Source organism: Anas platyrhynchos, chromosome 4 (assembly GCF_047663525.1).
Source record: "Anas platyrhynchos isolate ZD024472 breed Pekin duck chromosome 4, IASCAAS_PekinDuck_T2T, whole genome shotgun sequence".
NCBI classification, from domain to species: domain Eukaryota; kingdom Metazoa; phylum Chordata; class Aves; order Anseriformes; family Anatidae; genus Anas; species Anas platyrhynchos.
Window position 1 is genome coordinate 71113449 of NC_092590.1, and position 27112 is coordinate 71140560.

Sequence of the window (27112 nt, forward strand, 5' to 3'; positions counted from 1 at the left end):
GTGTGGAATTATGAAAATTGAGCTTGATGCATATTATCTCCTGTTGTGTGTTACATTTCTAGACGAGGAGGCATAATGTCATAAGATAGCAGAAGGAAGCTGTCGTGTGACATCTTCCAGGCTTTACTGTATGAGATGTAAGCTGTGTATGAACCCAGATCTTCAAAGAAAAATCTAGTAAACTCTTGTCCTGCCTTATATTTGTTGATAAATTTAATGGTCACTTTTAACCTTGGCTGATATGCTGTACTTAATAAACAGCTCTTTCTGTATTTTGTTGTGAATTTCAAAAGAGCAGGAATAGATGTTGGAAAAAAAGACTTGAGGCTGAAGCGTGTTCCTTTAGCTTTAGGTAGACTTCAAATGTATTCTTTTCTTGAAAGTAATGTGCCATATCTAAAAATACAGGTTAAAAGTAAAGAGAAAATGTTTTTAATTGGGTTACTGATAATTGTACATCCAGAAATTAGAATTTGTAAAAGCTGCCAACGAGAAATCATTCTCATAAACTCACAGTTGTAAAGGAATGGGAAATATTCAAAATTACTTGTTATAAAAAGGGAAACACTTCTTTGAAAGGCAAGGTAGTTAATCTTATTTAATATATGAGAAAAAAATGTTGGCCTTAGTCTCACTAATGTTTTTATGCTTCTTATAAACTCTTTGTAAACATTGCCATAAACATTAACTTACTGAGCATTTTTATTCTTATTTGCAGAACATTCAAGGTATCTCTAAACATCCAGTGAGAATTGTAAAGAAACAGTATATAAAAGGTAATCTATGTTTTTATTAATTTGAAAAGGTAATTTTATCCCATTATTTTACCAAGTTATTTATTTTAAAGCAGACCAAGAACTCCAATACAAGAAAATAGAATAGACTATTGATTTATAGTTATATCTTAACATATAAACCAATCACTTTTTGCTTGTTGTTCCTGCAAAAAGTTTGCTGTTTCAGCACTGATCTAAATAGTGTTAAACATTTAGAACTTTATTTCCATGGACAGTCTCACTGTTCCTTTTTCCAGATGAAATTATGCATCTTAAATACATTTAACATCCTAGAAGTGTTTTTTGTGGATTCAGCTTATAAGACATTTCAGGAGGAGTTGTTAGAGCTGGGTCGTCTTAATCCTGCACAAAGACAAGCACCAACAGTTTGTCATATGTGTTGTTTTTGGTAACAGAAGTGGATTTAAGGCCGATGATTCAGAGGGATTCAAAGGCTGGAAAAGGATGACCCAAGTGTTAAAGTCCACAGTAGGCTCTAATATAAGAGATATTTGCCTATATGAATTCTTTCTTGAACACCTACCGTCATAGCTGGGAAATGCTGCTCATTTGTTGAATAGATAAGGGCAGGCTTGCTTTTTAACAGCTCCCTAGTCTCTGCATTTAATATAATACAAATCAGAAGACAGGAGTCTGTTTAAGATGGTATAAAATGTTGACAGCAGTTTTATTTTATCTTCCTCAATTATTTTTGTAAATATTTTTTTGAAGTTACTATTAAAAAAAAAATCTGTTTAAATCTGTGGCACAGTGTTTAACAGTGGCATGTAGGCTTTTCTGGAAATTATTCAATCAAATTTGTTAATGTTCTTATATGCTCTTCTCAAAGATGTGTTTCCAAGCTCTTCATTCCTATATTGAGACACTTTTCCCCCTCACTCTTATGCTATCAGCTGTCAGTTATCACTGATCAGATAAATTTTTATGGTTGTTCAAAATATAACATTCCTTTCTACACTAAGACAAGGAGCTTTCCTAGAGTACACCAAGTTTCTAATACCTTGCCAAGGTACAGTATTGCTTTGAGATATTGTAGAGGGTTTATTTCATTGGAATTTGGATGCCTATATTGGCTGTATGTTCTTAATATCATACTTTCCAACCTCCTGTAACTCAGGATTTGGTTATTAGCCCATAGCTGCAGCAAGTTCAAAGATAATAAAACATTTTTAGCTCATCTCTGTAGACTCTTATTTGCATGCATCTTTTATTAAGTGATCTGTGAATAATGCTATTTATTTTTGTTACTTGTCAGCTAGTGTTTTGGGAATGGTTAGGTTTTGAAAAAGAAGTAGGAGAAATGAGTGGTAATGCAAGGATGTCAGAGATGCAGATGCTCTAGATGACTAATGAGTAAAATAATTGTGATGCTGGAAGTTGATGCTCTGCTAGGATGCTTATATTGTTATTTTTGTATTTTCAGTTGGGTGTTGGGAGTGGCATTAACAACCTGTTATGGTTTGCAACACCATTTTTGAATGGTGATTTGGTACATAAATGTCTACTCCCTCTCTAGGAAAAGAAGAGGAAATAGTAACCATTTCCCCAAGAGCACTATTTGTTTCAAAGAAAGGATATACATTTTTAGCAGCAGGTAAGATAATGTGTTATTAATATTCTCAGTTCTGTGAGGTCGTCTTCCCCTCTTCTTTGCATGACATTATATTTTAGAAGGCTGTCAGATCCCTCAGTATCAATTAATATTGTTATGCGATGTATACTCCTTAGTGTGATTTAGATGTGGATGATTTGTAAGCCTTGTCAGTAGAAACAGAGAGCTAACAAGATTAACTGACACCCAAAGATAATGAAGGAATTGGGCACTGTGTGATCTGTAGCTGGACTGTAACTCTTTAAGGATGTGTTTTCTACAGCTGTGCTGCTGTTGTTGTTGTTTTTGTGTAGAGCAAGAAGAAATGACTGAGCAGTCCAGGCTTGTATTTTGATTTGTGATAGTTTGGTTAAAATGCAAACATTTTTATTTAAGAGCAAGATATTTATTTTAACACTCTGTTTTCTAGATTTTTCCCATATTGAATTAAGGATCCTTGCTGACTTATCATCTGAACCAGAGCTTCTGAAACTGTTCCAAGAACCTGAAACCACAGATATCTTTACCACACTGGCTTCTCAGTGGTAAGAGCAAATGTTGCAATTTGGCATATTTATTGCCCCAAACCTATTGTATTACTGTGTGGTGATAATAAGAACAATATTTTGTTACAGTATCTATTGTTAATCTAATAGTGTTTTAACACTGGGAGTAATAATTCCCTTCTGTCTTTCTGAGCCTTTTCTCCTCAACTGTTGTTAATGATGTGTGCCAAAATGTTATAATCCAGCTGACAAGTATAATCCTTGAGACTAAAACTGGTGCAATAACATATTCTGCATAGTGCATGCTGATAAGTTTCTCACTATGTAATTGTTCGCCAATACTTTTTTTAGAATTCCAGAGCAGCATTTAAGTAGGGTATGTGTCTGAAACATTGCAGAACAGTTTTTCTTAGTAAAAGTAAAAACATTCTTGAAATCTGGTTGATTATTCAATAGCAGTATTGGCATCAAATTATATATGTACAAGAAATATGTCTAGATCTCATGGGCTTCCTTTCAGCTCATAAGATTTAGTGCTTCCATCTTCTGATGGATGATGTGTGATACTTTGAAAAAGTGGTACATAGTAATTTAATAAAGAAGTTTCTTGCATCCATTATTGTTTACTGATCTCTTCAGCATGCAGACCAATAGATCATCTATCCAAAAAGATAGAATATTAGTTACTTAGCTGTATGAGAGTGTTTCTTATTACTGCTTTTATTAAAAGTGTATACTGGTATTCACTTTGTATTCAAAAGTGCATGGGCACTCAATAGATGGACAGGATAGATCTTACAGAGACAGGGAGATAGATCTTACAATTTGAACATACAACACTGGTAAAGATCCAATAAAATAATATAACATGTAAGCAGATTGAACAGAATCACGTCATGTAAATGCCATGCAATTTTCATATTTTCTCTTTGCTTCTTTTTTTTTTTTTTTTTTTTTTTTAATCCCTGTTTTTGTTGGAAAATTGCTAGCTGAAAAAAAATGAAAGCAAAAATAGATAAGATGAATTCATCAGTCCTGATCTAGCTCAATCCAAATTCTACGGTTTATAAATTTCTACTCAATGTGTTATTTGCTAATATACACTGAAGTAGTAAAAATAACCTATTTTTTAATTGTCCTGCTACCAACAACAGAATCTGTGCTTGAGACATGCACATACAGTCTGGGAAACACAAGTCAAGGTCACAAACATCCCAACAAATGGAGCTATGGAAAGATCACCTTTTTCTTTAAAGTCACTTAGAAGCTTCTATTGACATTATGATCAATTCTTAGCTCTGACATATCACTAGAACCTCGTGATGGAGTTAAATCCTTTTTTTAGTTTGGAGGTATATTGCAAATGTATGCATGAAGATGAGTCAAATTTTGTCTCAACTCTGGGCAAAGCTCCAGAAATACTATTCTATTCAGCAACCTCACAGCTTTTGGCAGCCATCAACTTCTTATAGTTGCTACACAGTAACTTTAAATTTAATGAAATATTACAGGCAAATATTTTATCAGACAGAAGTGTCATGGTGTGTCTACAAAATCATTACATAATGATTCCTGCTGACTCTTCCTTTAAGCTTCAGGAAAACTAATTCTTGGAAATAACTACTGAATTTGTTATATGACATTAATTACAGAAGCATGAAGGTTGGATTTCCTCTGGTCTAACCTTGGATGCCTGTTATATACCTGGTGAGATTAATTTGGCCTATTGTTGATGCCCCCTATGTAGTAGATCAATTGCATGTTAAAAGTGTTGATTTCTCACTACAGTGTAGGTCTGGGATGGCCAGCTCACATGTAGACATCCATTTTGTCATCTATCCACTGTTCTGACAAATTTAATTCCTCCTATTGGATCAGTTCCTAGTGAACTTACACTGGGTTTTGGAGTTTTGTCCTTAATTTATTAAACCCTAAAGAGAAGAGACAAAATCACGAGCTCCACAGATATCTTCCCATTCCAGATATTTATTCATCTTTCGTAATCCACATTTTTAATTAGTGGAATATGACTGGTTGCTAGGGGAATTGTGATATGGCAGAGCAAATTTGGATTTCAGAGGAATGTTAATGGGTAACACCAACTCTGAGAGTATAGTTTTGAAATTAATTTTCTATTTTTTTTTCCTTGTGAAATAGTAATTTGCAAATGTGGACTGAGTAACTGAATACGTATATAGACCCTTTATTTAATACCTAATTTGCCTGTATAGATATGTATTTGTGTATTTATTCAAGTCATGTCAAAAACCAGGAGATTTAACAGGATCATAACTGCAAAGACAAAAGTAGATCAGAGAAACAGCTATGTATCCTTGTTTTGAATGTAGTCAATGCTAGAAAAGTTTGAAAACAAAAATATCTACTAGGTAAAATAATTAACTAGTTATTTGAACGTAGAAAAGGTCTCAAGATACAGAATTTAATTATTGTGTGATATGGTAGCTGTACAAACGTTGCTTTAGAAAACATAGCTAAATAATGTGCTTTTAGAAAAAAAGTCTTGTGTGGTTTGCATGAAATACACACACACAAACATCTCCCCCTCTCATTTCTATTAGAACAAGGAAGGAAGAGGAAAACAAACTATTTTATCTCCCCTTGGTCTCCTGATTTTTATTAGGTCTTAATCCTGGGGCTTTAAAATCTGTGCAAGGGATATACCAAGTGGTATACTAAATGTTTATTCTGTTTGAAGGGATTGCTGTTTGTAAATCTTTTCTAACACATCTTGGAAAGCCTTGACCATTTTTTTTTTTTTCTGAAAGAAATCAATAGAGAATGAATTAGTTTCAGAAGCTTGTTCTGAAGAAAAAATTTAAGTTTATGTCAGTGTCTGATAGCATTCCAGCTTCTGAATGTGTGTCAGATATCTCTTAGCAGGTTTTCTGCATCTAAAAATCCTTAGACTATTAAATATTAAAACATAAATAATATATTGACAATATTTGATTTTTATATTGACAATATAAAATCTTAGCCACATCCCAGAGACAGTCCAAGATTCATACCAGTTTATTCACTTATATTATATATTTAAGCATTATGACTTCTTCACCTAAATCTTAATTCCATTACTTAGATATCCTTCATGCTAAAGTCTTCTATCTAAAATGTAATCTTTTAAAAAAATTTTATAGTCTTTTTTTTAGCTTTTGGTGATGAATATACATGATGGGCAGTTTCTACCAAGAGGTTAGCAGTATGACTTTCTGAATGAATTAAGATCTCTTACGTATAAAAGCTTTTGTTTCTTAATTTGGTTGGGTATGCTCTACCAGGATTCAGTCCATCTCTGGGACGTAGAGATGTCTGCCTTGGAAACCTGTTGGATTGATATTTCTACTAACCAGTACTTTTATGCCATCTTTACACTAGTCAACAGTGCAGTGTAGAGATGCACAAATGTATGTCAACCCAAACAATGCCCATGCATCATGGCAAGAGGCTGAAAGAAGCACTAACTCAGAAACTGAAGTTCAGTGTCATGTGCAACGCCATACCCAGCCCAGTAAACCTAGCTGAGAGGCAATGCTCTGCAGAAAACCAGGCTGTAACCTTGTGCTCCTGTGGCTAGTTTATGGGGAGAGCCTGTTTAGTCTGAATAAAAAGAGACGGAGTGGAGACCTCATTGCTTTCTATAACTACCTGAAAAGCAGTTGCAGTGAGGAGGGTGTTTGTTGGTCTTTTTTCTCAGGTGACTAGTGATGGGACACGAGGCATCAGCCTTACCAGGGGAGGTTTAGATTGGATGTCAGGAAGAATTTCTTCACAGAAAAGTGATTAGGCATTGGAAAAGGCTGCCCAGGGAAGTGGTGGAGTCACTGTCCCTGGAGATCTTTAAGAGATGTGTGAATGTGGCATTTAAGGCCATGGTTTGGCAGCAGACTTGTAGTGTTAGGTGGATGGTTGGACTTGATGAGCTTTAAGTTTTTTCCAATTTAAATGATTGTATGAGTCTACCGGTCTCTTCATATTCTTCATTTGTCACTCTTCAGTAGGCTGATGTTCCTCTGCCGTAGTGTATACTGCTATAGGCCATACTGAGTCAAAATCCAGGAAGAGTATCTTGATTTAGCTAAGCACTTAAGCTTGCAATAAATATGTCCTGCCTTCCTGCCTGTGTGCTTTTTTGAGATGGGGATAGTACTGCTTCAGTACTCAAGCAAATTCTTGCCTCTTTCTTGCTATTCTTCAATGTGTGGGTAAATCCTTTCCCCTGCTTCTTTAGAGTTTTTCTTAGAGAGCTGGAGATCCAGTCAGATGTGATCTGAAATCCATACCTGAAGACACCTGCTTGATAGGTTTTATTTTATTTTGAAAAACGTGAACAGGATTCACTCTTTTTAAATGGCAATGGTGTCCAGCTTTTGTACAATAGCTAGGTGCTTAGAGACTTCAGTTCAACTTTTTTTAACCTTCAAGCATTCAAATCTTTATCTGTCTCATTTCAGGAAGATACAGAGCAAAGTTAGACTGTGTCTGAAAGCTTCTCCACTCTGTGCTACTTGTTGCAGCTGAGATTCTGTTGAGCAAAGACTGTAAAGTTGAAATAATTGGATTTGTTCAGCTGAGAAAAGATAGGATTTAGGAGAAATATGATAAAAATCTTCAAATATATCAAAGTTGTTGCAGAGAGTGAACAAAGCATAATGAATGAGCTTACACTGTGGTAAGAGATGTTTTGGTTAACATTGATAAAGATTTTTAATAGAAAAAGTAAATAAATATGGAGATGGTTTACTTATGGAGACAGTGGAATATCTATCACTAGAAGGAATGAGTCAATCAGATATTTCCAAGGACAGCTGAGGTGGCTTTTCATTCTCCCTCAGAACCACGTTTTTATGGCCTTATGATTCAATATCTAAGTTGGATTTGTGAGGCCTGGAAATTAGACCATGCTTTAACATGTCACTGGGAGGAAGAGTTGTCTGTGAATCCTACCAAGTGAAGAGAGAACTGAGTTGCTGGCCCTTGGTACCCTGAAAAATATTTCAAGGTGGTATTCCCCTCCACCTACCCCTTCCTTGAGGGTAGGAAGGCTCTGCAGGAGGATCTGGATAGGCTGCACCGATGGGCTGAGGTCAACTGCATGAAGTTTAACAGGGCCAAGTGCCGGGTCCTGCACCTGGGGCGCAACAACCCCAAGCAGAGCTACAGGCTGGGAGATGAGTGGTTGGAAAGCTGCCTGGCAGAGAAGGACCTGGGAGTGATGGTGGACAGTCGGCTGAATATGAGCCAGCAGTGTGCTCAGGTGGCCAAGAAGGCCAACGGCATCCTGGCTTGTATCAGAAACACTGTGACCAGCAGGGCTAGGGAGGTGATCGTCCCCCTGTACTCGGCTCTGGTGAGGCCGCACCTCGAGTACTGTGTTCAGTTTTGGGCCCCTCGCTACAAGAAGGACATCGAGGTGCTTGAGCGGGTCCAAAGAAGGGCGACGAAGCTGGTGAGGGGCCTGGAGAACAAGTCCTACGAGGAGCAGCTGAAGGAGCTGGGCTCGTTCAGCCTAGAGAAGAGGAGGCTCAGGGGCGACCTTATCGCTCTCTACAGATACCTTAAAGGAGGCTGTAGCGAGGTGGGGGTTGGCCTGTTCTCCCACGTGCCTGGTGACAGGACGAGGGGGAATGGGCTAAAGTTGCGCCAGGGGAGTTCTAGGTTAGATGTTAGGAAGAATTTCTTTACTGAAAGGGTTGTGAGGCACTGGAACAGGCTGCCCAGGGAGGTGGTGGAGTCACCATCCCTGGAAGTCTTCAAAAGACGTTTAGATGTAGAACTTAGGGATATGGTTTAGTGGGGACTGTTAGTATTAGGTTAGAGGTTGGACTCGATGATCTTGAGGTCTCTTCCAACCTAGAAATTCTGTGATTCTGTGATTCTATACTATGAAATAATAATAATTAAAAATAAAAACATATTATAGACAGAAACTGTGTGTAAATAATTCTGTAATTGGATTACATCTCCTAGATTGGCTCCTACAGGCATCAGAGTAGGTGTCAGGTGTGCTCAGAGTGGGTCTATGATGAACATGTGCACAATGCAGAATTTCAGAAAGAAGTGTTCCCTGAGGTGTGCTGAGAATTCAGGAATATCCAGGTTTCAGGGGCCACTTAGTGGTGTCAAATGGGTTTATTCATAGATTTGGATGTAGACATCCACATCCATTTCTCAGATTTGGTCTAGGTATCACAGTTCCTTATGCAATTGCCAGTACAGATTTGTGAGAGATGGACTTCCACTCAGACTGTGTACCATTCATTCAAAAAATGAATGTAGCGTTACCGCTCTGAGGTGAGTGTCATCCCAAGGCAAGTCCCTAAGACTAAGTGGTAGAGCTTCAGAGATTTGCTTTATGTTCTAGTCTGTAGAAAATCATTACAGGGCCATGTTTTTGTCTAGCGAGTGATTCCTAAGGCACCAACCAGATATTACAGATATGTTTGCAACCTCTCATCTTTTTAGTTTCTACTTAAATCTATTTCTTGTAAATGTCCTACAAGATTTATGAAAATATTTTGCCCTTTCTATACGGTAACTGTGAACTAAAATGTGAAAACATCTAGACTATATATCCTCTTAAACAAAGAGCTTCAGAGAAAAAGACCTTATAAGTAAATTAGTTACGAATGTATTGAAGTTAAACTCTAGCACTTTCACATTCGGAAATTTAGTTATGGGAATATCCAGCTAATTTGTAGGCTCTAGGAAGAATGTAAGTGTGTGAAACGAGGAACATTCTGTTGACCATAGTATCTTTCTGAGGTGAAATCAATGCAAATTGAAACTAGAACCATTATTAGATGTCTTTTCAAGGTACATAGACCTTCCTATAAGTTATACTTACTACCTGAAAAGGGGAGCAATTCAGAAGGCTCCTTAGTAAATTGTCTACAGTATGATCTAATTGTGAGCACGAATTTGTTACTACTGTAAAATGCATGTTTTCATTTCTTTGGAAGTAGAAAGATGTCCCTGTGCACAAACTTTTTCACACAGAGATAAATGATCTAGGCATCTTCTCTGATGTGTCATAGGTTGTCACTTCAGCTGATGTAGCTCCAGCATAATGAAATCCATGTTAATCTCTGCCTCAGAAATCATCCCGTTATAGATTGTTGGACAGTTGTGAATTAGTATTTTGTGTATTAGTGTGAATTAGTATTTTGTGTTGTATTCCATAACTATTTTCATATACTTTCCAATTGTATTGGAATTGTAGAACATATAAAAACTTACTTATGTGGAATGAATTTTCCTTATATTCTGCAGCTAATATATATCTATATTTCTATAGTCCCATATAGTACTATAACTACCATGTAGTACTATAACTATGTTTCTGTAGTACCATGTAGTAGAGGAATATCTCTAATACTGTTCAATACACAGATGTACTGTGTATTAAAAGATAATTATCCGAATAATCTGATAACTGCCACCATTCCAGTGTTAAAACAGACATTCTCTTTAAACTATTAATTTCTACCTCTAAACTATAATTTACCCTGTACACGTTAACTACTGATGGTGAATTAATGTAACAAGGTAATTGGTGGATACTCTTTCAGGGTGATATGTACTTTGTACCAAAGGGGAAAAAAAAAAAAAGGAGGATTTGTGACAGTTGCGTACAATGCTTGTGCTCAAGGCAATGCTTGAAAGAAGGCTGGGGAGCTTGATAGTGGTCTAGCTGCTCCTGCTTCAGTTTGGCATGAGTTTTGTTAATTGGACACCACAAAATATTCACTTCTCTCTCATTTATCCGTCTGCTTCCTCATGTTCTTGCTTTACTTGTGGTGGTGGAGAACAGCATGAATAGATGCCCTTCTTCTAGGTATTGACGTTATCTTCTAGTACTAGACATAATTATCATTCTACTTATGTGGCTTGCAGAGAGCTCAAGAATGGCTGCAGAATAAGAGGACATTGTCTCATTATTTCTTTGTAGCACTGGTAGCTAATATCTGAAATAAGAATATGTGTATCTATTATAGAATACCAAGGGATTTATAAAATTATTCACTTCTAATCATTCTGAGAAAGATTCCTTTCCATTTTTATAGTGTAGGTGAGGTTGGCTGACACTTGAAGATATGGAAAAGCCTTTCATTGACATTATATAATCTGTGCCAGAGTCAGAGGAACTTGAACACTTAATTTCCAATAATCTCGGGAACTGCAGGCTGTTAACAAAATGTGCTGGATATAAAAGTCCTCAGCTGATGTGTGTGTAGGATGCTGGTAATATATAGCAAACCATTTTGGTAAGAGAAGGACATGCTAATTTTGGATTTGACTCAAGAAAAAGCCTAGAAAAAAGCAAAGCACAGAACTAGTTGGTATTACCATATTGGAAGGACAAAAGTTGTGGGCTTTTGTGTTTTAAGTTCAACCAGATCTGAATAAAAAGACCACAGTGCAGAAAGTTTTGTTTTGTTCTTTAGAGACTGTCTTCCTTCAGGAAGTGGGGAAAATTTATTTAATTACAGCCTGCCAAGCAGGGGACTCAAGGAACTGATTATTTCTATTAATGTCAATGTCAGCCAGACTGTTGTGCATTGGGTTCGTCAAGAACTATAGCGAAACGGGTGAATTTTGTTTTTCCAGCTGCTTGGAAATTCAGGATACTTACTGACAATAGTTCTATCTGTTGATACCCTGCAGAGTTGTGAAGAACACAGGAAATAAGCAGAGGGATTTTGGATATTCCTGAAATAAATCAAAATAAGTCATCAGGGGTTGAATTATACAAAAAGATAGTGTACTGGGTCTGTTTGAAGAAGATAAGGTCGAGTATGCACAAATGTTTGGTGGTAGGCAGACTAAATATATATACACTTGCTCATTCCTGTTTTATACAATCTTGTTTCAAGCACACTTTTTTTTTTTTTTTTATCAAATAGATTGTAAGGATGAATCAACATTCATCCTTAGCAAAACACTGACTTTTTTTTTGTTACTTTATATAAATGTATGGTGTAGCAAACATTGAATTAAGTTGAGCTGCCTACTCCCTTAAGTTATTGTTACTTAAAACTGCAAATATCAAGCTTCAGATGAAAAAAAACTTTAAAGATTAGTCCTAACTCTACCACTTCAATTCAAGACTAATACTAAACAGCAAGATAGGCCAGTAAAACTTGAATGAGATAAATGGATTTATGAGAGGCAAAAGCCACATCTGTAGCTAGATGCTTTTCAAACAAGATATGATTAAAATCAGATAATTTCCCTAGTTGGAAGTGACCCAAAAGGATCATTGAGTCCAACTCCTTGCTCCACACAGGACTACTTTAAAATTAAACCATATGTCAAGAGCATTGTCCTAATGCTTCTTATTTGTGTTTCTATTTTAATTTTATGAAAAAAATATCAGCAAACCCTTGAAAAAGCCTTTGTTAATCAAGACATGTCACCTGGGTTTTTGTTAGTTTATTAAAAAGTAATGAGATAATCATGTTTGTCCAGGTGGACTTCTGCTGAGGAGATGGGAAGAGCTTTACCTTTCCTCCCAACCCCATAAGCAGGCATACGGTTACAAGATGCAACCATGAGGTTATGCGGCTCCATTTTCCCCCAGCTATGGCTCTCTCAATTTGTGTTTGTTGTCTAAATAATGAGATATACTAGCTCAGGACTCTTAGGACTCCATCTTGTTTAAGTAATTTTTGGGTAATCCAGACTATTTCGTATTCATCTAACCAGAAATTAAGACATGAAATTTCTCAGATTCCTTTTCCCACTTTTTATGAGCTTAATGTCAAGTCTAAAATGAATTTGGATTAACTCTTTTCAATTCATACATTGGAAAATAATAAAATCTTTTTTTGTTTTGTTTTGATTTGAAGTGTACTCACTCTCCGTGCCATTGAGCACATATAAAATCATGAAACTGTTTTTGCAGGATTAAGACAAATCAGACAAATTATGATCATAGCTTTGCCATGGAGTCCTTGGGGTAACTCCTAGAATCTTGATTTTGAAGAGAGTGGAGAAAAGTTTTCATGTGTATTAGATGGCACTCACCTTAAATATGTGTAGCTGAATCTCTCTGCTGGAGTCTCCATTCAGAAATGCATGACTGTGTTGTGGTCTTTCAGCTCTGCAGTCTGGCTGTGTAACACAGCCAGTATTGATTCATCCTAAATCCCGAGGTTTGGAACTCAGTGCTACCTGCCTGATGACTCACAAAGGGTTAATTTCTTTCATTAGCATTGGATTATCCAGCTCTGTAATAACGTTATCATTTCTAATAAGTTTCAAGGCTTCTGCTTTTATTTTTCTTTAAGACTCTGAAGAAATGATTGTTGCAGTATTTAAAACTGAATAATTATTAGTACTTACCCATCATCTCATTGTTTATGTATCACTTCTCTTCTGATTAATATCCAAAATAGCTCTTACTTTGTATATTGTATCATTCTTTTCTTATTCACAGTATTACTGATAAAGGGAGAGGAATGAGGAATTTGCTTTATACATGCTGTTCAGGCACAAATTCAGTTTATATGGGAAGGCAGGCTCTTCCGAGTCAAATCACGTTCAGGGGCAGGTATGCTGTAGCAGCAAGTGTAATTGTTGAGACACTACTCATTATTAATCTGGTGTTTAATAATAACTTACTTTCTAAAATTAGTGTGAGTGAGGCTGTAACCTGCAGCTCCTGCAGCTGTAGTATTGCAGATTTCTTCAGGCTGTACTTCAGAAATTTTTAACATCTATGATATACTACAGTGGCAGATTGAATTTCTGTGCAAATAAATGTAATGGTAGGAAAAGATGCTGACAAAGTGCCAGTAGTTATTAAGAAATAGAGAAGCATTCAGAAGAGAAGCTCTAGGAAGAAGTAAGGCAGTTTCTTATGCTGCTAGATAATGCTTTACACTTGGTAAAAATATGCCTGCTCTTACACAGGAGTATGAAACTAGAAGGAACTTATTAACCATAAAAACCTCTTGCAGGTGATAATGTCATAAACTCTCTTCCATATATTGGTGGGGCCTCAACTTAGAACTCATTTTAGCCTAGATAATTCTAGGCTAAAGCTGTTGAATTCCCCATTGCTCTTCTGGCTTGAAATCTCCTTTTACTTTCTACCTTATTTATTCCTACAGTTTATCTAGATAAATTATTCTTGCCAACATTGTCCATTAGCTTTATTAGCCCAGAGTTTGCTTTGCATAGCTACTTCAGGAAGGCAATCAATTGTGTTCTCAGCCCTCATTCTTTAAGGAAACTAGACACTTTTTCTTAGGGTATTTGTCATCAAAATAACTTAATGAACTAATGTTAGGAGCAGCTAGTTATGACTACATGGAATTCCATGCAAGTTAATCTGTATTTCCTCTTGGCAAGGAAAATGAGACTCTGTGGTACTGACTGACTCCCTAAGCTGCTTCAGTTAGCATGGCTAGCTTTTTAGGTGAGCTCTGAAATCTCTGTGCCCCAACAAAGCCCCAGGTATATTTGTGTCATGGTCAAGAAAAGCGAGTTAGTTTTGGTCATGAAACTGGGCTAGCCGAATGAAGAATTCAAGAAATCATGAGTTGAGAGGCTACCTTTATTCTGGTAAATTTAGTGCCAGGGTATGTTCCTGGTTGCTGGCACTCAATACTTGCATTGCTGAATTGGTTGCTGTCGTGGTTGTGGCTCTGGACCAAACAGCTCCTGGGCACAATTCCTGAATTAGCAAGGGCCAGAGATTATTTCCACCAGGCTGCTGGATGCAGCACCGTGTTCGGATGGTAAGAGATTTTTGAGCTATGGATGGGTGATGTTGTTTTCCACATAGCCCCACTGCTGCAGGATATTTATGGACAGGTGTAATTTTTTTATGTTGAGATAGTCAGTGTCTCCTTTCATATGGTTGATTTTTTTGCTATTCAATATTCAGATAGCCTACCTCCATACCTGTTTCAAATTAATGTTTTTCGAACATGGTGACCAAATTAAGTTAACTACCCAGATAAAATCTCACCAGTACATTGTACAGCAGAACTAATATTGCCCTGTCATGTTTGGAAATAACCCACTTGTCACATACTGAAATTGCATTTGTCTTTCCAAAGCCAAACCATACTGTTTCCTTGTCATTCCATGGACAAATACTACATTTTCCTCTGTTTCTAATTGTTCACCTCCTACTTTATGCAAAAAGTGTATGCTTTAATAATTCTAATTTTCAAATAAAATAACTTTGCAGAAAAGCAGTAGTCTTTTTAATTATTATTATTATTTAGACACTGTGAAAGGGTGAATTTCTCAAGCTGTGTAGGGATAGCTTTGCAATTACTAAAGTCTAGAGGGGATGAAATGGTGTCAACGTGCTATCTAATTTTGTTCCTGTGTGGTATATTGGAGGACAATTTGTTGTGGAGTATCTTGAAAGACAAGCTCCGAGTTCTCTGCGTATTGCATTTGAGTTTCTCTTTTCTGTGCTATTATTACACTTGCTTTGGGATTAGGCAGTCTCTTATACCTACTTGAAACCATTGTGAAATCAGCTGTAATTGAATCCTCAGTTTATATCTCTGGAATATCATTAATGATAAAATTCATCATTTTTACCTAAATTTCTGTAAGACTACCAGATTAAATCATTGTTCTGAAGAAGTGTCATTATTTAAAATCAGGCTTGTTTGCATTAGGCAAAAAGCATTAATTCTAGTTTGAGATTTTCATTCCTCTCACAACAGACATCATTTGTGGAAATGTCTGTTTATTGATGAATGCTTGTAACTGTTAGATTTTTGCATAATAAAAGAAATCATACTCAAAAGATTTTGACAGGGAACACTTGAAAACTGTGTCATTTGCAAATACAATCTTCGTGATAGCTGTAATAATATTTGGTTTGCCTTTGGAATACCTATGTTAGGCAGCACAGCCTCCACAAACTGGGGTATAAATACATGTAGACATATATATATACACATGTACATAAATATATATGAACTTTTATGTTGAGATACAGGAGATAGATAAAGATTTTGACTTGTGGTATTCAATTATTATAATGTGTTTTTTCAAAGCATTCATGCAGCAGTTTAATTTGCTGCCACTTTATCCCCCTCCTCCCGTGTCCTGTTCCTTCTGCCACCCCTGAAATCTGGTAAAAAGGAGGAGGTTCAGTATGCCTTCTCAAATCAGAGTTTTAAAACATTGTAAGCTCTATGTCGAAAACCTCATGGGCATCAGTGTGGACTATTGTAACAGTTTTACATTTGTAGCACAGCAATTTCTGTTTTGAAAGCTTACTTGCAAGAGTTGATATTAATCAAATTTAACATTGGACTTGCCTTGTACCCTTGCAGACTGTCTGAGTCTTAACTTACGAAAATTTCACCTTTTGGTTTACAGTCCCTTGGAGAAGTACAGCTGTGACATTTGTTTAGACTAGCAAATAATAAGGGAGAGGGAATAAAGTCTTCAGGAAGCATAATGGGTTTTGTTTTTTTAGAAGAGTTAAACAATCACTTTAAACAAACCAGGTTGTTAACTGCAAGCTTAACCAGACAGCTTAATTTTATATCAGATTGGAAGCTTATTATTATAGCACATCAGATGGTTTTTTAGCGGTCTAAAATAACTGAAAAACAAAGCTTTAGGTTTTTCATCACCACAACTAACAGAAACTAGTGTGAAAGATCAAGCTCTGGGGAGGTAGGGCAGTCCTCAGTTGTTTCGCGGTGTTTGACAATGCTTGGCTTTGGTAACTTCATGAAGAGGATTTCTTGTATATGAAGAGTTATCTTCAAAGAGTCATTTTCATCTACAGTGGTTTTGATAAAATACTACGTTTTGTGAGCACGCTCCAGATCTTAATGAGATGTTTCGGTTTATTTCATTTAACTCAATTAACTTTAACTTGACTTTCAAGCTAAATCTTGATGAAATCAAGAATGCAAAGGCAGGTCTTACAGATCCACACTATTTTCAAAATGTTTTGAGGTGCTAGAGCACATTTTGACACAGTTTATAAACAAATCATTTTTAGGATTGAATCCAACAAAAGTAATTAGATATTCATTGATGGAATTTTTAGAATATGGAAACTGATGAAGTAATGGGTGCATTTTGCACAATAGTACTGTGAATCTAGCTATTATGTGCCAAAGAAAGCAAGTAAAGCTTGTGCAAAACAGTATTGTATCATATGTCATATCACCTTTGAGAATTGAGGAATCTTTCGTGCTTGATCTAGGTGTAATAGGATGTGTCCAGACACCTCTTTGCAGAAGTTAAGACCTCTACACTTTTGAAGCTTTGGTTTCAAACCTACCAATTATTTTAAAAAACAACTCATAGTGAAGTTTTAGTTTTGTCTTTAATTCAATGTGATTATACGCATAATAGAATTTAAGCTACCAGAGGTATTTTCAGTGAAGACTGAAAGAAAAGGATTATTCATTATCTCATCCCTCTCTGCAGAAAATCCTCATATATATCATCATTGAATTCTTCCTCTTTTCTTTGGCTATTAAGATCTTTAAATGTCTGCTACTTACATTTTTCTTAACTGTGCATACTCATTTTGATGTAGTGTGACATACCCCTCCTTGTTCTTCCTGAGCAACTTGTACATTGTTTGCTGGTGGTTTGATGGGGCAACTAATTGCAGTTACATCATCTTCTGGTTGTGTACTAAGAACTTTGTTTCCTGCTGTTTCACTCTTCTGGTATTTCGCTAAGGCTGTTCAGAAACTCTGTTTCTTTATAAAGACATGAGACTTCTGCCTGGGCCAGTACTGATAATTATTTGATACTTTGCTACTGTTACCTGTACGTCTCCCAACATGGTTTCCATTCCTTAACTATTTAAAGCTTCTTACAGAAAAGCTTGAGAAGTGAAGAAAGAACTCTAAGAGCATTAATTTGAGGTTGATCCCTGACATGTAGTTTAAAACAAGTAGTATCTGATGAGTTTTGTCATCCTATCTTGTATGGCCCTTGTAAGCTGTTTCCATTTCATTGTTCTTTCAGTGATGGTGACCATCACCACTGACATTCACCCAGTTAATGACTTACTTTCATTCTCTGCTTTTAAAGCTGAAGACTCTGAGATGAGAATGTCCTCTAGCAGATTAATTCTTTCAACAATCACATCTCAGAAATAAACATCACCTGTCTGGGAAACTGGTGGTGTAAGAAAGAGCTACAGTTGTGAGAGAAAAGCACTTTTGTGTTCCTGCAGGAGTGAAGGAGAGAAAAGATGAAGGTTCCAGGGTAGGGTGTCCTTTCTCAAGAGCCTCCATTTAGTATCAGGCACTTTCTGATCTCTCTGAATGAAGTCCAGAACTGTACCCTTTTAAAGAGAAATCTCTGACCTTTTTTTTTTTTTTGTCAAGGGCACTGAAAATAACTGCTGCCTAACATACCTCCTCTGTGCCTGGGAGATTAACATGCAGGTAAATATCCTAGTAAAGATAATGGATCACTTTACTCCCAAATGAATCCTTCAACAAATTGTTACTGACGATAGGTATAATTTATGACATGACCTTGTTGCAATCTCTTTATCTGGTTCCCTGGTACTTTAAAATGTAGCAACAGAAGACTTCTGGCCCACAGAGCAAACTAAAAAGATATGTCTTTATCTCCTGTAAAGTGCTTGAAAGCTAAACATCATGGTCTTTTGCAGAAGGTTTAGGACTAATGAAATAAATCTTTGTGCAATGGACTACAGAGGCTACTCAGACAAAATAAATTATTTTATAATTAACCACTGGAAGGGCTTTTAAAATCATAAAGTGCTTATGGAGTCTTGAAAAAGAGTTTTATAGGGGTTGTAAAGCTTCTCCTGGTGCTAAAAGGACATAAATTAAAAATCAGTTTGGTGGAGCAGCATGCAAAGGGGAAAAGAGATACAATGACAAAAATGTGGCAGAAAAAAACTGGCTGTGGTATAGGAAGGATGGTATCAAGCTGACTGTCCTGTAGTCTTTCTTTCAGAGAAGTGTCCTGTAGTCTTTTATTCACAGAAGATCAACACAACTAGCTGAAGTGAACGCTTTTATAAAAACCTCTAAATGAAAAAGAATACAAATTTTATTTTTTAATACTTTTTTTTTTTTTTAATACAAATTTAAGCTCCTTGATTGGGAGATTGTGACTCCCTCCCATCTTTAAGTATGTTCCCATATTTACATGGAAAATGCATACAAGAGGTTCACCAATATGAGCAACAGCCACTGCAAGACATCTCTTCTATCCCTGTGCCAGGGTGGGAATGAGTATAGGTTAAGTGAGGAGTCTGTATATTATCCTCTAGATGAAAAGGAGGATATGTGAGGAATTTGATGTTGTTATTGATTCGTTGATTGGAGCATATCTTTGGGTGAGAAGCTTCTGTGTGTTATTCCAAAACCTTATATCTCACTAATGCAGATCACATCAAGATGAAAATGCAAATCCAGGCATTGAGCACAACATCCAATTCAGATATAAAAAGTGTTTGGAAATGACAGAAATACGAGAATAAAAGAAAAAAACTGCTTAATAAATATATACTTGGGCTATATCAGAAAGGTCTTTTTTTTTTTTTTTTTTTTTTTTTTTTTTTTTTTTTTCTGTTACCTATTTCACCTGCTGTTTCCCCTGACAAGAAGTTAGTCTGCATTTCCTTGTAGATGTTTCTTTGCTATTTTAGAAAAGTATCTTGCCTTTATTGCCACTCTTCTGGGCAGTCTAGGCAGGTTTCATTTTTCATCCTGACGTCTCTATGCTCTTCTTATGAGGAAGACAAACTAGCTACTTTTTGTTTAGAACACAGTTGTGTAAATGCCTTATAGTTAGAGAAGCTACATTTATATATATATGGCTTTCATAGGTTATGTATGTGGTTTTCAGTAAACATTGTATATCAAACTGTACATTAAAACTGTGTATGATAAAATACTTAGGCTGAGTGCACATACTTTATTCCTAGCTCTTGCTTATCATGCAAGGCAAAAGTAATAGTCTATTATGAAACGACAGTGGCTTTGAGGAGACTGGTTCCCCACCTATTCTCTGTATTGTAACAGAAATTAGCCACATAAAAGTCACTCCAAGATCTCTTCCATGCATTATTTAAAAATGTCTGAGACAACTCATGCCTGAGCCTTGTCAGTATTTTCCACTGGTCATGGAATGGTAACTTTCAGAAAGATCTTCTACTCTCGCACACTGCATTAATGGTGAGCAGGCTAGGTTATAGTGGAACTAATCTCTTTCATATAGTTAGGATGCCCAAATATATTGTGGTATATATTCTGCTTGCCAATGTCACTTAAAAACTAAGCTTTCCAAATTTTCCTCCAGATGATATATCCAGTGGTGTTACCATGATAAAAGGGAACAGTTGCCACTAATTATGTAATTTGCCTGTACCAGTCTCCTATGCCAGCAAAGTTCCAGGCACAACCTTACAAAATATATAACCCTCACCACTATTTCATAGCAACAGTGATTAAAAATGGCAGATTTATATACTCCACTGAAGAAATTAAAACAACAACAGCAAGTGTAAAGGAGCAGCCAGATGAATGACTGTGTATTCACTTGTATATTCAGTCATTTATTGGACATTAATGACCATGTATAAAATGAATTTAAGGGCACTCCAGCTCCTTTCCTGCATCAACTCCCAGCTAGGACTTGGATTAATTGACAGATGCAGGAGAGCAGCCAAAGTTTTGTGGCTGTTATGACTGAGCCTAGCTTGGTGCAATGTAATGCAGAACAAGGCAATGCATGTCTGCCAGATATTGTGTTGGAGAAGTTTGTTCTGCCTTGTCCTGTACATAAACAGACGACTTCCGTCACAATGCAACATTTCCCAGAAATTCTGAAATGTCTTATCGCATTCTTTTAAGGCTGGTTTCCTTCCATTTCTACCTGTTCTCAAAGTTTTATTTTGCTATCGCCCAATTTTTATGTCCTGTGGCATTCCTGGATTTTTTTTTGTTTTTTTTCTGCATGTGTTCAACTACTTTGTGCTGTGCTAATTTCTGTATACTAAAATCTGCATTTTTTGTTTCTTTATAATATTCTGTGCAGTTTAAAAATAATTCCATCTTGTTCTCTACTTTGTAATAAATATATTATTCTGATTCTGGTTTGTAGCTAAGCTTTTCTTTTTTCTTTTTTTTTAATCACAAATAAGATTGCCATATTTTTCTTGGGTATAAAGAAACTTGGTGCTCATAAGTTTTAAGACAATTCAGCAGAAAGTCTTTGGAATGCTCTTTTTATTATTTTTATCATTTTATCATTTATCATTTATATTTATCATTTTTATTATTTTTTTCCTTTTCCAGGCAGCTATTCCCTTTTTGGCATATAACCTACTTCATAGTAGAACCATCTCTTTAGAGAGCTTGTATATCTCTACTCTGACCACATTTGTCAGATTTTCTATAACTTTCTATGCTGCTATTTTGCTGTCTTCACAGACCTTTCCTGGTTGTTCAGCTCTGATAACTCCTTCCAAGAATAATGAGATCTGTTAACCTGCACTTGATAAGTGTCTTCCAGCACAGAAGCCCATTCTTTATTTCACCTAACAGATGTGTATCAAGTAATGTACTATAAAGCAAAGTACTTGCAAAGCAGTACTAAACAAAGGAAGGCAAGGACAAGCAAACTGGAATTGTGGAAGTAGACCGAAATAAGTATGCACCAAGGACAGGAATGTAAGAATGCAGGCACACAAGAGGTGAAATACTGCACGTTTGGAGGTGGCAAGTCAGGAAGAATTTGAAGATTATCATATTAATGAAGAGCTTGACCAAATAGCTTATTAAAAGAGGGACATAATAGCTTATTATAAGTAGGACATAAATTAATATGTTATAGAATCATAGAATGGCTTGGATTGGAAGGGACCTTAAAGATCATCTAGTTCTAACCCCCTGCCATGGGCAGGGACACCTCCCACCAGCCCAGGCTGCCCAAAGCCCCATTCAGCCTGGTCTTGGGCACCTCCAGGGATGGGGCATCCACAGCTTCTCTGGGCAGCCTTAGCCAGTGCCTTACCCCCCTCACAGTGAAGAATTTCTTCCTGACGCCTAATCTAAATCTATACTCTTTTAGTTTAAGACTGCTCCCCCTTGTCTATCATTATCTGCCTGAGTAAAGAGTCCTGCTCCATCCTTTTTATAAGATCCCTTTAAGTATTGAAAGGCCACAGTGAGGTCTCCCTGGAGCCTTCTCTTCTCCAGGCTGAACATCTCCAGCTCTCTCAGCCTTTCTTCACAGAAGAGGTTCTTGTGAAAATAAATGTATTTGTAGAGGAAATAGGCTCAAGAAGAAAGCCCAGTGAGGATTTCTAGTGTGGCTACTGCATGGATGAGAAATTGACCCCCTAATGCTATTTTGTTATTCAAAGGAATAGTCTTCTGCTCAAACTGCAGGAGTACCACTCTATTACAGAAGGAATCAAACATCACAGGTAGAAACCAATCATTGTTAATATAAACAGGAAAAAAATCATTATTAGAAAAAAAGGAATAGTTTTGATTAATGACTTGTATTTGCTCGAGCACTTGTGATTTATATGGCAATTTCTTTTATCATCTTTTATTATTCAGGATTCTTGAGTGGGATACATACATTTGCACATATTGAGGGTGCTAGATTGAATGCCTCTCCGCTGAGTGCTCACATTTCCCCCTCTGACATACGAGGATGTTTAGACTGACCACTTTGTATTTAGCATTTTAGTAAATGAAAAATTTGTCACAGTGCTCTAGAAATATTACCTGCTTCTCATATATTTATTAAATAACTGAAGATGAGGAAATGCAATGTGGCTGTCATGCTTGCTGTAATCACATGATGTGGGTCCATTTGCACCTTAATGACAAGGTTTTATTGTGATTGTTTACAATCAAAACAGGATTCTTCTCCTGGTTCTGCCTATCATGATTACAACAAAGTATTTCTGTTTTTCTCTATCAGCTCCTTCAGGTTGGAGTTTGGATGATGCAAAATCAACCTTAAAGTCCTAAAAATCCACACACAGTGCATGGTACCAAGTTCTGGTGTCTTGCACTGTTAAAGCTCCTCTAAAACCACCAGTCCCACCCAGCAAGAGCAAAGATCTTGTCTTGAGTTGCTTCTTCAGTACCACGACCTGATGACTGTACAGATCTCCAGGCCTTTTTGCCCACTGTATTCTTGCAGTCCTAGCCCTTCTTTTTCAGAGAGGTTGGCAGCTAACATATCTCCTGCTCACCCCTTGGCTCTTGGTTGTCTCTAACCTCAAACTTAAGCAAATCTGCATGTAAAATCTATTGTAATCCTATCTCTTGTTTTCTCTAGGCACTTGGTTTTAATTATGCATTAATAAGAAAACAGAATTAGATTTTTTATTTTCCCTAATTTATATATTTTTCAGTCTTTGTTCTTTATTCCAGAATGGTCATCAGGTGAATCTACTCTCTGATCTCTAGGGAACTCCTGTTTTCCCTCCAGACTCTGTTTTCCCTCCTGGTTCTGGATAGATGTTTTCCCAAGAATATGTGTAGCTTTCTGCCAGGTCCTTCAGGAAATTCCTGGAGACTTTCTGCCAGAAGTTGCTTCAGGAAATCTTTGATGATGTCTGGTTTCCTAATTCTGCACATATTAGTTCTAATTGCCACTCTGTCATCTTAATCAGGTACATTTGGGAATCTCAGCCTGTTTTATTCATAAGAGCCATGACCTTTTCACCTGGCACAGCAGAGAAGGCAAATTATAAGAGCCTCCAACTACCAAAATGATTGACTTAAGTGGGAATAATCTCGACACTGAAAACATTGTCTATCAGATTATCTAGCTCTTTGTGTCTCAGCCTAAAAATGAACAGAGAAAAGTCTTTTTTTTCTTTGAAGCAATTATACTGCTCAAAGTCACAATGTGAACTTTTACAAAACTGAAGACTATTTGCCCAAGGAAGGTTTTAAATTGTGCTCAATTTTAATTTTCATCTTCAAAAAAATCTGTATTTCTGTAAGGACACAACACTGATTGCACCCAAGGCCTACCTGTTCATCTTTCAGAGCCTAATTATACCAGCACTTTTCATAAGCTAGGCTAAAATCAGTGTATGTGCCAACCAAGTGCAAATTTGTGGCTCTGTTGATTTTCTAGGTGTTTGAATATCATGGTGAAATAATGGTGAAAGACTCTAAGAAGATACACAGAAATACGACATTTTTTCAAAGCTTGTCAGACAAACTTCCATGATAAAGCATCTTTCATAACAGAAAGTTTTCGTGATAAAGCATACCAAACAGAATTTTAAAACGCAATCACATCATCATGAACATACTCATGAGGAAACTTATTTGCAAGCTGTGCCTGGTGAATCAGGTATCTCTGCCAGCAGTAAATCTCTAAGTTCCAAAGACAGTTTGTGTAGGTATTTCTTTTCAGAGTGTGATCAGATTAGATTTCCCTCAATGCACTCCTATTTAAACCAATTATCAATACTTGTCAATGTTGTCAGTAGTTTGCTATTCTTTCTGAATCTACACTTAGATAAGAAAATGCATAGGTGGCATAAACTTGGTCATTGCAGAGGTCTAGCTTTTAATTTGCAAATTACTAAATCCATGAACCCTTTCATAGGACTGCTTACATCACTTGGTGAGTGAATGGGGAGTGGGAAGGGCAATGCTTTGCTGCCAGTAAACTAGCTACACTCTCCAGTTAAGAAACAGCCAGTGCTGCTGTTTTTTGAAGTATCTCTATTGTGGAGCTCTGTAAGACATGTAAGAGATTTGGTACATGCTTACATGTATATCAGTTGTTATTCTTGATGTACAACCTTTGTTTAAATTAGCTTTAGGTCAGACTTTTGTTCAGAGTCTCAATACACTTTATGTCTTGAAGAAATGCTGTTGCTGGGGAGATTTAACTTTTCTCATGGGTCAGTACTGGAGACTTTTCACCCTAAAGAACTAATAGTAAAATAGTAGGACTTTTCCTAGCCAAGGATTTGATTTAAAAGCAAAGGAAAGGACAAGATGAAGATTAAGGAGCTTCATTTACTATAGACTATCACCCAAAATTTTTAAAGAAGTTGTATATTCATTGTGACAAAAGCCCCGAAGTGCTTCTATTCCTTATACATCTCAGGTTAAATACATTTCCTGTGGGGATAAAAATTTAAATTAGTTTTAACTGAAAATATATTATTTTTGTTTGTTCATTTAGGAAGGGGATTCCAAGTGAAGAAGTGAAACAAGCTGATAGAGAGCAAGCAAAGCGTGTAGTTTACTCAGTAGTTTATGGAGCAGGTAAGCATCTTACAAAATAAACAGCTACAGTATATTCCTACCTTATATGTAATTTTTGCAAGTGTGCTGAATTCAGGGAAAGGAATAAAATTTTGTATTATATTGTTATTTATATCAAGTATTATTAAATAATCTACTCTGTATCAAAATTATCCAGGTAATATAGCTACATTGACATACACAAATATTACTCTGATTTTGTGTTTATTTGTTGCTGATGCAATTGAAGCATTTGTCTTTATCTAAAATTAGTATAACTTTTAGGAAACTGCATTCTGTCAGTATGTGCATGGAGATGAGAGTAACTGCAGTGAAATTAGAGAAATTCAGATGTTGCGTCAAAGCATGTTTACAGAATCACAAAATGTTGAGGTTAGAAGGGACCTCTGGAGGAGCTTGCCTGTATTATGATTACTTTCATGTAGTAAATAGTAATATTTTTTAATGTTTTCTTAGCTTTAAGTTACTCTTGGTTTATATTTTCAAGGTCTTTTCCATAATCTTGGAGGATAGAAAACAGTATGATAGAGTCTCTCTATGTCTAGGAGTCAGTACTTTAATAAATATACCAGATAGAGAGATGGATAACATTATTACAAACTTTTTGCTTAATTTTGAGCAGTTATATTCATCTGCTTATGCCTCAATCACTCTTGCAGAAAATACAATTTAAACTTCTGTAAAAGAAAGAATTAGTTCTATTCAATGGCACTATGTTCAAGTCCTGAATTATACAGAACACAGAGGAATGTCAAAGTGTTTAAATGAAAACCAAAAAAAAGCAAATAGTGCTATTTTCAGTTTTGAAAGATATTACAGAATGGAGAACACTAAAACTCACAGGATGTTGCTACCAATTCCCCTGGCACACATAATTTAAGGGGAAGTCTCAAGGAAGCTTTAGTCCGCTCCTGGGAGCTGCTTAGCATGGTCTGTGCTCCTGCATCGTGAAATGTGATCTTACATGGTTGTACAGTCCTCTTTGTTTTTGCTTCCCAGAAACTGCATCTCCCTGGAACTTTTCAGACTTTCTTATTGATACTGTGCCTTAATTTTCTGACTATTTTATGTAATGCTTTGTTCTGTATAGCAGTAGTTCTTTAGAAGAATAATGTGGATATTGCAACATATCACAGAATCACAGAATTGTAGGGGTTGGAACGGACCTCGAGAGACCATCGGGTCTGACCCCCCTGCCAAAGCAGCTTCCTTAGAGCAGGCTTTCATATGGATGTTGCAGTTCTCTAAGGTAGCCACAGCAGTCTTCTAGCTATTAACAATATGTGCATTGACAGATAGATTTGTCATTTTCTGGCCAAAGAAGTAAAAAAAAAATTACTTAGATGTCAAACAAATGCACAGGCCTCAAGGCCTAAGAGTCATCCTAGATGTGAATTTCTTATTTTAGTACCTTGTCCAGACTAGTGTTTCTGGAGCTCAGTGGAGATCCTGGCATGACAGAGAACAAAATGGTACAGGATTGTTCTGAAATGCACATCAAACTGACAGTGATGGCATTTAGGTGGCTGAAATCCTTTCTCTTTCGAAAACGCTAGATAATTCTTCTTGACGGTATTACTGTGACAATAACTATTCCATGCTTTTAGTGCCTTGAGACATCGCCTCTCAGCTTGTTATTTGCAGACACAGTGCTGCTTTGTGTTGCTGTGCAGCTGACAAATATATCTGTCTTTTAAACCTCTTATGACTAATGTTGATATATGTTTTATTTTTACTGGAACTATTTGGTTTATAAATGTCTTTAAACTGTAGCTCCTAGATTGTTTTCACACTCTGGAAAACTGTCCTATGTTTTGTTTGTTTGTTTGATTGATTTTCTATCTTATCTTATAGGTGCTCTTAGATACATATATGTAATATATATTATGCATCTATGTCCTATCCAAAAGATATTATTCCTTTCTGTCTCTG

At 36.4% G+C, this 27112-nt stretch overlaps 1 protein-coding gene across 7 annotated transcripts in view; it reads left to right on the forward strand.

The window, feature by feature from the left end:
- POLN (DNA polymerase nu) overlaps nucleotides 1-27112 on the forward strand; it is a 104351-nt gene that overhangs the window by 47424 nt on the left and 29815 nt on the right. For all 7 annotated transcript variants that reach the window (XM_072037827.1, XM_072037828.1, XM_072037825.1 and 4 more), the window contains 4 exons: nucleotides 719-776; nucleotides 2314-2391; nucleotides 2819-2933; nucleotides 25098-25180. In XM_072037827.1, coding sequence (XP_071893928.1) covers nucleotides 719-776; nucleotides 2314-2391; nucleotides 2819-2933; nucleotides 25098-25180 — 334 coding nt within the window. The remainder of the gene's footprint in view (nucleotides 1-718; nucleotides 777-2313; nucleotides 2392-2818; nucleotides 2934-25097; nucleotides 25181-27112) is intronic.